General features: G+C 39.0%; 1 protein-coding gene across 3 annotated transcripts in view; it reads left to right on the forward strand.

The window, feature by feature from the left end:
- AGO3 (argonaute RISC catalytic component 3) overlaps nt 1-12319 on the forward strand; it is a 125481-nt gene that overhangs the window by 20066 nt on the left and 93096 nt on the right. The window contains exons 1-2 of one of the 3 annotated variants that reach the window (XM_060393682.1): nt 6372-6533; nt 7797-7919. In XM_060393682.1, the coding sequence (XP_060249665.1) occupies nt 7870-7919 (50 nt within the window). In that variant the 5' untranslated portion in view covers nt 6372-6533; nt 7797-7869. Of the gene's footprint in view, nt 1-6361; nt 6534-7796; nt 7920-12319 lie in introns of those variants that run through there. The other 2 variants (XM_004001795.6, XM_042245406.2) reach the window with 2 other exon arrangements.

Genomic DNA, 12319 nt, shown 5'->3' on the forward strand with positions numbered 1-12319 from the left:
GGAAAATTCCGTGGACAGAGGAGTGGCAGGCTACATGGAACTGCAAAGGGTCAGATGCAACTGAGCGACCGAGCACACACATGTTGATAAGGAATCTGCCTGCCAGTGCGTGAGAGGCAAGAGACTTGGGTTTGATTTCTTGGACAGGAAGATCCCCTGGAGAAGGGAATGGCAACCCACTCTGGTATTCTTGCCTACAAAATTCCATGGATAGAGAAGCCTGACAGGCTGTGGTCCATGGGGTCACAGAGTCGGACATAACTGAGCATGCATGCACCTCTGGCAACCACCAGTCTCTTCTCTGTTGTCTATGAGCTTAGGTTTTGTTTTTTTTCCTTTCTCTCTCTTAGGTTCCACACATAGATGAGGTCATGTGGCCTTTTTCTTTCTCTGTCTGATTTTTTCACTTAGCATAATGTTTTCAAGGTCCATCCGTGTGTCAGATGGCAAGATTTCCCTTTTTATGACTAAATTTCCATTTTGTGTATAGAGCACATTTTGTGTATCCATTCATCCAATAGACACCTAGGTTGTTTCCATATCTTGCCTGTTGTACGGAATACTGCAATGAACGTGAGAGTGGATATGTCTTTTTAGGTTAGTGTTTTCCTTTTCTTTAGATAAATATCCAGTAGTGGAATTGCTGGATTATGTGGTTCTTCTAGTTTTAATTTTTAAAGGAATCTTCATTCTGTTTTTCATGGTACATGTACCAGTTTACATTCCTACTGATAGTGCACAAGGGTTTCCTTTCTTCACATTCTTGCCAACACTTGTTATTTCTTGTGTTTTGATAATAGCCATTCTAAGATGTGAGGTGATGTCTTATTGTGGTTTTGACTTGTATTTTGCTGGTGATTAATGATGTTGAGTGTCTTTTCATGTGCTTGTAGTCCATCTGCATGTCTTCTTTGGGAAAAAAATATCTGTTCAGATCTTCTGCCCATTTTTTTAATTGGATTTTTTTTTCCCTACTGAGTTGTAAGAGTTCTTTATCTACTTTAAGTATTAGCCCCTTATCAAATATGTTTTGCAAATATATTTTCTCAGTCTATGGCTTGTGTATTCATTCTCTTGTAGAACAGGTTTTTATTTTTAATGAAAACATCAATTTTTTATTTAATATGTTGTGCTTTTGGTATCTATGTGCTTCTTCTAAGAAGTCATCACCAGTGAACACTGGGGTACATGTGTCTTTTTAAATATATATTACCATATGTAAAATAGACAGCTAATGGGAAGTTGTTGTATCACACAGGGAGCTCAGTGCAGTGCTCCATGACAACCTAGAGCGCTGGGATGGGATAGGGTGTAGGAGGGAAGTTCAAGTGGGAGGGGACATATGTATACTTATGTATACATATGTATTCACATCGTTGTATATCAGAGATCAACACAACATTGTAAAGCAATTATCCTCCAATTAAAAATAAATAAATTAAAAAAAATCATCATCAGTCACTGATGTTTTGAACTAGGAGTTCAGTAGCTTTGCATTTTACATTGAGGTTCACGAGCCATTTGAGTTTGTTTTGTTTGGGGATTTTGACCATACTGTGTGTCTAGTGGGATCTTAGTTCCCTGACCAGGGATTGAACCTGTGCCCTCAGCAGTGATAGTGTAGAGCCCTAACCGCTGGACCACCAGGGAATACCCTGAGTTAGTTTTTGAAACAAGTTTTAGATCTGTGTCCAGATTCTTTTTTTCTTTTTTTCTTTAGCATGTGGATATCCATTTGTTTAACAGCACCCTATTTTTAAAATGTCCTTTTCCCATTGAATTGCCTTTGCTCCTCTGTCAAACATGAGTTGACTGTGTGGTTCAGTTTTGGGGCTATCAGTTCTGTTCTTCAGATCTATTTTTTAATGAAAACCACACTATTTCTATTATTGTAGTCTTATATATTAGCACCAAAAAAAGAGAAATACTTAGGTATGAATCTAACAAAATATGTATAAGATGTATGTGAAGGAAGCTGTAAAACTTTGATTAAAAAAAAAAAAAAGAAAATCTGTGGTTTGGTGGTATAGTCTCTAAGTTGTGTCTGACTCTTGTGACCCATGGACTATATAGCCTGCAAGGCTCTTCTGTCCATGGGATTTCCCAGGCAAGAATACTGGAATGGGTTGCCATTTCCTTCTCCAAAAGAAAATCTAAATAGAGATATTCTATTATACATGGGTAGGAAGACTCATTATCATAAAGGTCTTAGTTCTTCTCAACTTGATTTATGTAGTTAGCACAATTCCAAACAAAATCTCAGCAAGTTATTTTATGGACATTGACAAACTGATTGTGAAGTTTATATGGAAAGACAAAAATACCCAGAAGAACTACATGATATTAAAGGAGATTAAAGTCATAGAACTGATTGACAGTACCTGATTTCAAAGCTTACCATAAAATATTGTAATCAAGACAGTATGTGTTATTGACAAAAGGATAGATATGTCAGCGAAACAGAATAGCACAGCAGTTCAGTTCAGTTCAGTTGCTCAGTCGTGTCCGACTCTTTGCGACCCCATGAATCGCAGCACACCAGGCCTCCTTGTCCATCACCATCTCCCGGAGTTCACTCAGACTCACGTCCATCAAGTCAGTGATGCCATCCAGCCATCTCATCCTCTGTCGTCCCCTTCTTCTCCTGCCCCCAATCCCTCCCAGCATCAAAGTCTTTTCCAATGAGTCAACTCTTCGCATGAGGTGGCCAAAGTACTGGAGTTTCAGCTTTAGCATCATTCCTTCCAAAGAAATCCCAGGGTTGATCTCCTTCAATATGGACTGGTTGAATCTCCTTGCAATCCGAGGGACTCTCAAGAGTCTTCTCCAACACCACAGTTCAAAAGCATCAGTTCTTCAGTGCTCAGCCTTCACAGTCCAATTCTCATATCCATACATGACTACTGGAAAACCATAGCCTTGACTAGACAGACCTCAGTCGGCAAAGTAAAGTCTCTGCTTTTGAATATATTATCTAGGTTGGTCATAACTTTTCTTCCAAGGAGTAAGCGTCTTTTAATTTCATGGCTGCAGTCACCATCTGCAGTGATTTTGGAGCCCCCAAAAATAAAGTCTGACACTGTTTCCACTGTTTTCCCATCTATTTCCCATGGAGTGATGGGACTGGATGCCATGATCTTCGTTTTCTGAATGTTGAGTTTTAAGCCAACTTTTTCACTCTCCTCTTTTACTTTCATCAAGAGGCTTTTAGTTCTTCTTCACTTTCTGCCATAAGGGTAGTGTCATCTGCATATCTGAGGTTATTGATATTTCTCCCGGCAGCCTTGATTCCAGCTTGTGTTTCTTCCAGTCCAGCGTTTCTCATGATGTACTCTGCATAGAAGTTAAATAAGCAGGGTGACAATATACAGCCTTGACGTACTCCTTTTCCTATTTGGAACCAGTCTGTTGTTCCATGTCCAGTTCTAACTGTTGCTTCCTAACCTGCATATAGATTTCTCAAGAGGCAGGTCAGATGGTCTGGTATTCCCATCTCTTTCAGAATTTTCCACAGTTGATTGTGATCCACACAGTCAAAGGCTTTGGCATAGTCAAGAAAGCAGAAATAGATGTTTTTCTGGAACTCTCTTGCTTTTTCCATGATCCAGCGCAGCAGGGTGAGTTCCAATCCCAGTTCTGCTACTAAAACAAAAAGACATCCTACAGACTGGAAGAAAATATTTGCAAATGATTCAACCAACAGGGGCATAATTTACAAAATATAATATACAAACAGCTCCTACAATTCCATAACCAAAAAAAAAAAAACCCACTCAAAAAAACAGACAGAATACCTAAATAGACATTTTTCCAAAGCAGACATACAGATGGCTAACAGGCACATGAAAACATGCTCCACATCACTAATTAAAAATGCAAGTCAGAACTATAATGAGGTATCACCTCACACCAGTCAGAATGGCCATCATCAAAATGGCCATCCTACACATTGTTGGAGAGGGTGTGGAGAAAAAGGAACCCCCCTACAGCATTGGGAATGTAAATTGTTGCAGCCACTATGGAAAACAGTATGGAGGTTCCTCAAAAACTAAAAATAGAGTTATCATATAATCTAGCAATCCCAGTCCTGGGCGGATACCCTCACAAAAGTATAATTCAAAGAGATACATGAACCCCTAATCCATAGTGGCACTGTTTACAATATCCAAGGCATGGAAACAACCTAAGTGTCCATCAGCAGATGAATGGATAAAGAAGACGTGAGTTACATATAAGGGCTTCCCTGGTGGTCAGCTGGTAAAGAATCCGCCTGCAGTGCAGGAGACCTGGGTTCCATCCCTGGGTTGGGAAGATCCCCCTGGAGAAGGGAAAGGCTACCCACTCCAGGATTCTGGCCTGGAGAATTCCATGGACTGTATAGCCCATGGGTTCGCAAAGGGTCGGACACAACTGAGTGACTTTCTCTTCACTTCACTTCTTCATACATGGAATATTACTCAACCATTATATATATATGTGTGTGTGTGTATAAATATATATATGTATATGGATAAAGAAGATATGCTACATATATGTAACATAATATTCTGTTATTACTCAGCCATTAAAAAGAGCAAAATAATGCCATTTGCAGCAATATGGATGGACCTAGAGATTATCATATTACGCAAAGTAAGTCAGAAAAAGACAGGGACTTCCCTGGTGATCCAACGGCTAAGACTCCATTCTCCCAATGCAGATCGCTTGAGTTTAATCCCTGGTTAGGGAACTGAATCCCACATGCTGCAACTGAGAGTTCACATAACTCAACTAAAAGAATCCTGCATGCTACAGTGAAGACCAGGCACAGCCAAATAAATAATTTTTTTTTAAAGAGACAAATACCATATGATATCACTTATATGTGGAATCTAAAATACAACACAAATGAACATGTCTAGAAAACAGAAACAGACTTACAGACATAGAGAACAGACTTGTGGTTGCCAAGCAAGAAGCAGGTTGGAGGCGGGAAGGACTGGAGTTTGGTAGCAGATGGGAACTATTACATGTAGGATGGATAAACAACAAGGTCCTACGGTATGGCACAAGGAACTATATTCAGTATCCTGTGATAAACCAAAATGGAAAAGACTATGAAAACGGATATATAAAGCAGAAATTAAACACAACATTGTAAATCAACTGTACTTCAGTAATGTTTAAAAAATAAAAATAATTATTATAAGATGTAGTAAGAGCTTGGTAAATTTATCTGTTGTTTATGTTCTGATTTGATCCTGACAAGATTCATGAAAAAGAGGCAGATTAGGTATTATTTCTGTTTTATAGATCAGGAAATAGAATTTAAGGGCTATTACTATGTAACAAACAGCAAGTGGTTAGGGGCTTCCCTGGTGGTGCTAAGAACCTGCCTGCCAGTGCAAGAGAGGCTGATTCAAGAAGAACAAGCCAAGAAGATCCCTTGGAGTAGGAAATGGTAACTCCAGTATTCTTGCCTGGTGAATCCCATGGACAGAGGAGCCTGGCAGGCTGCAGTCCATGGGGCCGCAAAGAGTCAGACATGACTGAGTGACTAACACACTTTTGTTTATTGTGAATAGTACTGCTGTGAGCGTAGGTATATAATTATCAATAGCCCGCTTTCAGTTCTTTTGGGTTTATACCCAGAAGTAGATAATAGATCTATTGGATCATACGATAATTCTGCTTTTAATGTTTTGAGGAACCACTCTACTGTTTTCTAAAGCAGCTGTACCATTTTACATTTTATCAGCAATTTTTCAAATTTTATCTGCTTTTGTGTACCAGTAAACTGTATTTTTCTAGGACTTTGTCTAATTCATCAAACTTTCAAATTTATTAACAGTGTTTGTAATGTCTTTGGTATTTGTAGTAATACATTTGTTCCATTTATATTGGTTACTTCAACCTTTTTTCTCATGTTATAAAAGTTTGTGTTGTCTGGAATTTATCACTTTATTTATCTTTTCAAGTAATTGATTTGAGCTTTGTTGATCTTCTTTTTGTTTGCTTGTTTATTTTGTTCATTTGCTCTTACCCTTCTATAAGATTATTCTGCTGTTGGTCACACACTCTTTGGATCCGAGTGGTTTGTGGATTTGTGGTTTGCTTATGCTTACCTGGGTTTGTGTGATTGTTTTTTCCACCCCTTCCAAAACAAATTTTCAGAGGTACCCTGTTTTTTTCTCTGTATGTTTTAATGAAGAAAGTAAATTGGAGTGAAAGAAAGGGGTCTTAGAATTGACATCATTTTTCAGCACTAGGCTTTAATCATTATCGGCCGTACTTAAAATTCTAACCTGCTCTGGTTGACAAGATTATCAAACGCAGCTTGTAACAGTGTTTCTGTCTCTCTTTTTTTCCCCTTCCCTGGCAGGACCCGTTGGGGCCCAGCCCCTACTCATGGTGCCCAGAAGACCTGGCTATGGCACCATGGGCAAACCCATTAAATTGCTGGCCAACTGTTTTCAAGTTGAAATTCCAAAGATTGATGTCTACCTCTATGAGGTAGATATTAAACCAGACAAGTGTCCTAGGAGAGTGAACAGGTAAGAATCAAGAAGTCACAGAGATCTTTTGCTGTTGGTTTTTGTCTTTGCTTTAGAAATTATGTTTATCTTGTATGTCTAAATAGCAGTGTTTAATGTCTAACAGTTTGAGCAAGAACACATGGTAATTTTCTTTGAAATTGATTGTATTTCAGAGCTGTGATAATGGGGGAAATCTACAAATAGTCTTGAAATTTTTCTGTTATAGTAACCTCATATGTTTTCTCTGTGATAATAGAAAAGGTCCAACTCATTGTTACGTGCTCTTAAATCAGACTGAGCATTTTTTTCCTTTGCTATTAGGTAATGTCTATCTGTGCTTTCTTTTCTCTTCCCACCCACCTTGACCTGATTTGGCCCTTCTGTAATGTTCCGTTTGAGACGATGGTGATTGTCATGGTTTTATGCCTTCCCATCCTCAACTCCTCTAACTGTTCCTGACTCTTATATAGGAACAAGTATATATGATATATAAAGATTCTCAGTCTGCTCCTAATAAGCTTCTCTCACTCCCTCCAAATACTATGGATGTGGATATGGTTTAGGTAATACAGGAAATGTGAAAGGAATTTGTGACATGATGTACACCACAAACGAGGTTTTTTAATTGGTTTTTTACAGTGTTGTGTTAGTTTCTGCTGTACAATAGCATGAATCTTCTGTAAGTACGCATGTACTCCCTCCCTCCTGAGCCTCGTTCCCGCTCCCTCCAGGTCGTCACAGAGTGCTGAGCTGGGCCCCCTGTGCTGTATAGCAGCTTCCTGAGCTGTCTGTTTGACACACAGTAGTGGACATATGTCAGTGCTACTCTCTCGATTTGTACCACCCTCTTCTTGGCCCCTCCTGTGAGATAAGATCCATAAGAAATATGAAATAAATTAGTACTAAGAAACTTTGTAATAACATGTAACAGAAAACCCCTATCATATGAGTGTTATAATTAACATGTAATACGGAGTTCTTTCTGAGGTCAGGAGGCAAGTTGTAGAGTATTTCAAGTGGAGAAACCTAAGGTATCAACTAATCTGATACCTTTTTTTCCCCCCGATACCTTCTTTATAGCTGAAATCCAGAAAGGTTGAGAGGCTTATTCAGCAACGCTTGCTAGTAGCAAATGTGAGACCAGAACTCCAGAATCCTGACTTGATAGTTGTTAAGAAACAATTTCTAAAGCAAGAAGGAAAGGAATTGAATTAATCTAAAGAGTTGGTAGAATTGCAGATAGCTGTAGTAAAGAAAGCACTTTTTGTTTTTTTTTTTAAGATAAGGCAGCAGTAACAAAGATACAAACTCCAGGAGATAGTGAAGGACAGGGAAGCCTGGCGTGCTGCAGTCCATGGGGTCGCAAAGAGTCGGACATGACTTAGCGACTGAACAACAACAAAGGTATGGCAGTTGAGGAGAACCAGGTGTACTGACCTAAGCCAGGCTTAGAGGGGAGGTTCTAGTCAGTCACTGCAGTGCTTGCCATCTATGAGTGGATGATTACCTAATCTTGCTGTAGCCTCCACCTCTTCCTGAGCTTTGGACTGACACCTTACTATCTATAAAGGACTCCAAAGAGCTTATTCTCTGAATCCTCCTCCCCACACTCTGCTCATGTTGCTATATTCTTTTTCTCTACCTAAATTCCCAAACTAGAACTTCCTTTTCCTCCTATTGGTGATCATGTCCTATTGCTTCTTTTTCAGAAATTATTACCTAATCTGGCCCCCTCTATCCGTATTACTGCCACCTTGGTTTCAGACCCTTATTTGTTGCCTTGACTATTGTAATGACCTTGTCTGCCCTAACATCTCTTTCTCTCTCTGTTCTCCTTACATATCTACACTTTTGGCATAGTTATCCTTTTAAGTAAAAAATCTGATTATTTCACTCCCCTACTTTTAAACGTGTTCAGCTGCCTACTGCCTACAGTATAGCATCCCAAGTTTAGTATAGTATGCCCTTCTTAGTTTGGCTCTAACCTTCATCTTTTTTCATATTCTGCAGCTCCTACCTGGAATGCCTTCTCTGCCTTTATCTATCTGGCAAACTTCTATTATTTTTCAAGACGAACCTTTTGAACTCCATAGTCAGATGTAGTTCACTTTTTAAAATAAATAATAACTGGCAGTTTATTAATCGATGGAGTATATCGCACAACAAATTCCCTCACATCTTTCAGGAAGAAAACCCGTTATATTTGAAGAATAAAGACATCAACCACTGAATTTGGACATCGTTAAAATGTGCTTTAAATATTTCTTTGGGAAAAGGGACACAACACTTCTACTCAGGAGAAACCTACAGTCCAGGTCTTTTATTTTCTTTATAGCCGTTGTGACATGAATTCATGCAGAATGGGCTCAGCAGTTCAGGCTCCTTCCCACTGGTTCTCACAGAGTGTGCGTCTCTAGGTGGAGCAAGCTGGAGCTTCAGCTGAACCCAAATACTTTTCTTTTTGGCTCCCTTCTTTTTCTAATCATTTTCCTTTACACATTTCAGGAAGCTGTCTTGGCTCTTAGACTGCTTAGTGTGCTCCATGTGCACATTAATTCTCTTGGCAAGAACCTTGCCCTTAACTTGTTTGTTTACACGGATGCCAACAGCACGCGAGGTAGCACTGTAGACTCTTCCAGTTTTGCCACAGTAACATTTATGGGGCATTCCTTGTCAAGAATGGTGCCCTCCCCTTGTATCTACAATACCACCTCTCTTGTTGATGTCTGTGATATATGTGGCCACAGGAGCAACTCCATGTTTCCTGAAAGGGCTAGAGAACACACAGCGAGTACCCCTCCTCTCTCCCTTCGTGTTGGTCATTTTGGAAAAATGCTGGAGGATGGCGGTTCCAGCCGAAAGGCCAGCTCATTCTACTATGACCTTGTAGTACTTGATTGGTATGCACTTTTGTTATAATATTTTTAGTACAGTATTTGTTGCTACCTTCTTCTCTCAGCATAACCTCTTCATGAGAAGTTATATTCTTTATCATCATCTGTGTAGCCTTGATCTTAGCTCAGTGATTGGCACAGAATAAATAAAATGAACGAAATGCTTATAAAACTAAGAGAGGATGAGTGTAATGATGAGAGACAGGAAAGAGAACTGTACATTACAGAGGGCTTCGTATGCCTAGATATGGATGTTCAGTGCCCTATCCTCTCTCCTAGCATATGCAGGTTAGTCTTTATCATAGTATCCTTTTCTTTTGTCTGTCTTTGTGCTTACAGTGATCACCCATCTCATGCTGCACTCTCAAAATTCTCTTTTTCTTGTTTCTCGAAACTAGGGTGTTAATGTGTAAATTTGAACAAAGGATAATTCTTACCTTTCTGGTAGATGTTTACATTTTTTAAAGGCATTTATTAATCTGAAGAAATCTCTTAACTGATAGAATGTCTAAGGCAGATATTTCTTAGCTGAGTTTCTTCTTATCATCTCTCCAGCTTGCCCTGCCTGAAAGAATTGTCCTAAACTTTAGCACTATATAGTGGAGAATTCTTATATGTTATTTATTGAATAGGAAAATTATATAATGATAACGTTAGAAACAGAGATCAAATTGCCAACATTTGCTGGGTTATGGAGAAAGCTAGGGAATTCCAAAAAAATTTGCCTCTGTTTCATTGACTCTGCCAAAGACTTTGTGTGGATCATAATAAACTGTGGAAAGCTCTTAAAGAGGTGGAAATACCAGACCATCTTACCTGTCTCCTGAGAAATCTGTTTGCAGGTCAAGAAGCAACAGTTAGAACCCTGTATGGACAAGGTTGTCTGCTGCCACCCTGTTTGTTTAACCTGTACACCATGCACATCATGAAAAATGCCTGGCTGGATGAACTCATCCAAGCTGGAATCAAGATAGTGGGAGAAACATCGACAGCCTTAGATATTTGGATGATACCACTCTAATGGCAGCAAGCTATGAGGAACTGAAGAACGTCTTGATGAGGGTAAAGGAGGAAAGTGAAAGAGCAGGCTTAAAACTAAATATTAAAAAAACTAAGATCACAGCATCCGGCCCTATCACTTCATGGCAAATAGAAGGGGAAAAGGTGGAAGCAGTGACAGATTTCCTCGTCCTGGGCTCTGAAATCACTGTGGATGGTGATTGCAGCCATGAAATCAGAAGATGATTGCTTCTTGGCAGGAAAGCTATGACAAACCTAGACAGTGTGTTGCAAAGCAGAGACATTACTCTACCGACAGAGGTCCGTATAGTCAAGGCTATAGTCTTCCCAGTGGTCACATACGGTTGTGAGAGTTGGACTGTAAAGAAGGCAGAGCACCTTCAAACTGTGGTACTGGAGAAGACTCCTGAGAGTCCCTTGGACAGCAAGGAGATCAAACCAGTCAATCTTAAAGGAGATCAACCCTGAATACTCATTGGAAGGACTGATGCTGTAGCTGAAACTGCAGTATTTTAATCATTTGATGTAAACAGCTGACTCACTGGAAAAGTCCCTGATGCTGGGAAAGATTAAGGGCAGAAGGACAAGAGGGCGTCATAGGATGAGATAGCTGGATGGCATCACCAATGCAGTGGACGTGAATTTGGGCAAACTTCAGGAGATGGTGAGGGACAGAGAGGCCTGGCATGCTGCAGTCCACGGGGTAGCAAAGAGTCGGAAGTGACTATGTAACTATGTGACTGAACAACAACAGTGTTAGAGCAACAAAATCACTTGAAGACAAAATGGGTTGGAATTGAGGGAATGATAGGAGTTGGAGGCTTGGGACTTAGAGCTATGTCAGTTAAGGTGGTTTTTTTTTTTAGTATTTCAGATGAGTCTCTCATAAGAGACTGAGGCAGTAGCAGTAATGTTGGGTAAAAAAGACCAAAATTATTTATATTAGATTTTGGTAAAGGAATAATCACACATTATCTGTGTGTATATGAAGCTGTGTACCACAGAGTTTCAACATGTTGGTTAAATTTGAGAGGAACATATATATAATAAATTAGTGTGGTACATTCTGGTTTTAATTTACGGCCCTGTTGACATCCCTAATTGCATTTCATCTTTATGTTGCTTTGTCTTCTATGTTATTTGTCAGTAGAAGTAAAGGATCTGTAATTTAAGATGTTTCCAAATGGAAATTTTTTAATCATGTACCTTTTATTTGAGTTTTGACAGGAGCTAGAGGATTTCTTTGGGACTCTAAAATTGGCATTAACCAACTTTATACTTTGTTAATAACATTGACTTAATTTTATGTCAGCATCCACGAAACTTATTCCTTTTGTTTTCTGCAGAATACTAGTTCTTGCCTTCACTTTTTGCCGTATTACATACAACTAGTCATTTAAAACTGTTGATGGGCTTCCTAAATTGGTTCAGTTCTTACACTTCAAAAACTAGAATTCCAAAAGTTAGAAGAAACTCAATAGAACTTTACAATGCCTTTTCAATATTAACTAAATAGTTATGAGCCAAAATATAGCAGTATTTAAATCAACACATATGAGGTTTCTCTTGTCCATATGCCACATGCTCAAATATTTGGAACTATGACATTAATCATACTAGTAGAATGATGTATTGCAGCCAAGCAACTTTCCACTTTAGTCAGAAGAGTTTTCTTGGACAGAATATGTAGGAAATGCTTGTGAATCATCTTGTGAGTCAGTTTTTCTACCTTAGATTTTCCTTCTGTTGCTTTTTTCGTCCTTTCCTCACTTCTTTTCAGGAGTGTGTATCTATGTGTTTCTTTTTTTCCCTATTTAATGTTTTGATTTTAAAATCATCATTAGTTAAAAGCAGGTTTCAGATGTTTCTAGGTGCTTTTTTACAAGTGAA

The sequence above is a fragment of the Ovis aries genome, chromosome 1 (assembly GCF_016772045.2).
Source record: "Ovis aries strain OAR_USU_Benz2616 breed Rambouillet chromosome 1, ARS-UI_Ramb_v3.0, whole genome shotgun sequence".
In the NCBI taxonomy this organism is placed as follows: domain Eukaryota; kingdom Metazoa; phylum Chordata; class Mammalia; order Artiodactyla; family Bovidae; genus Ovis; species Ovis aries.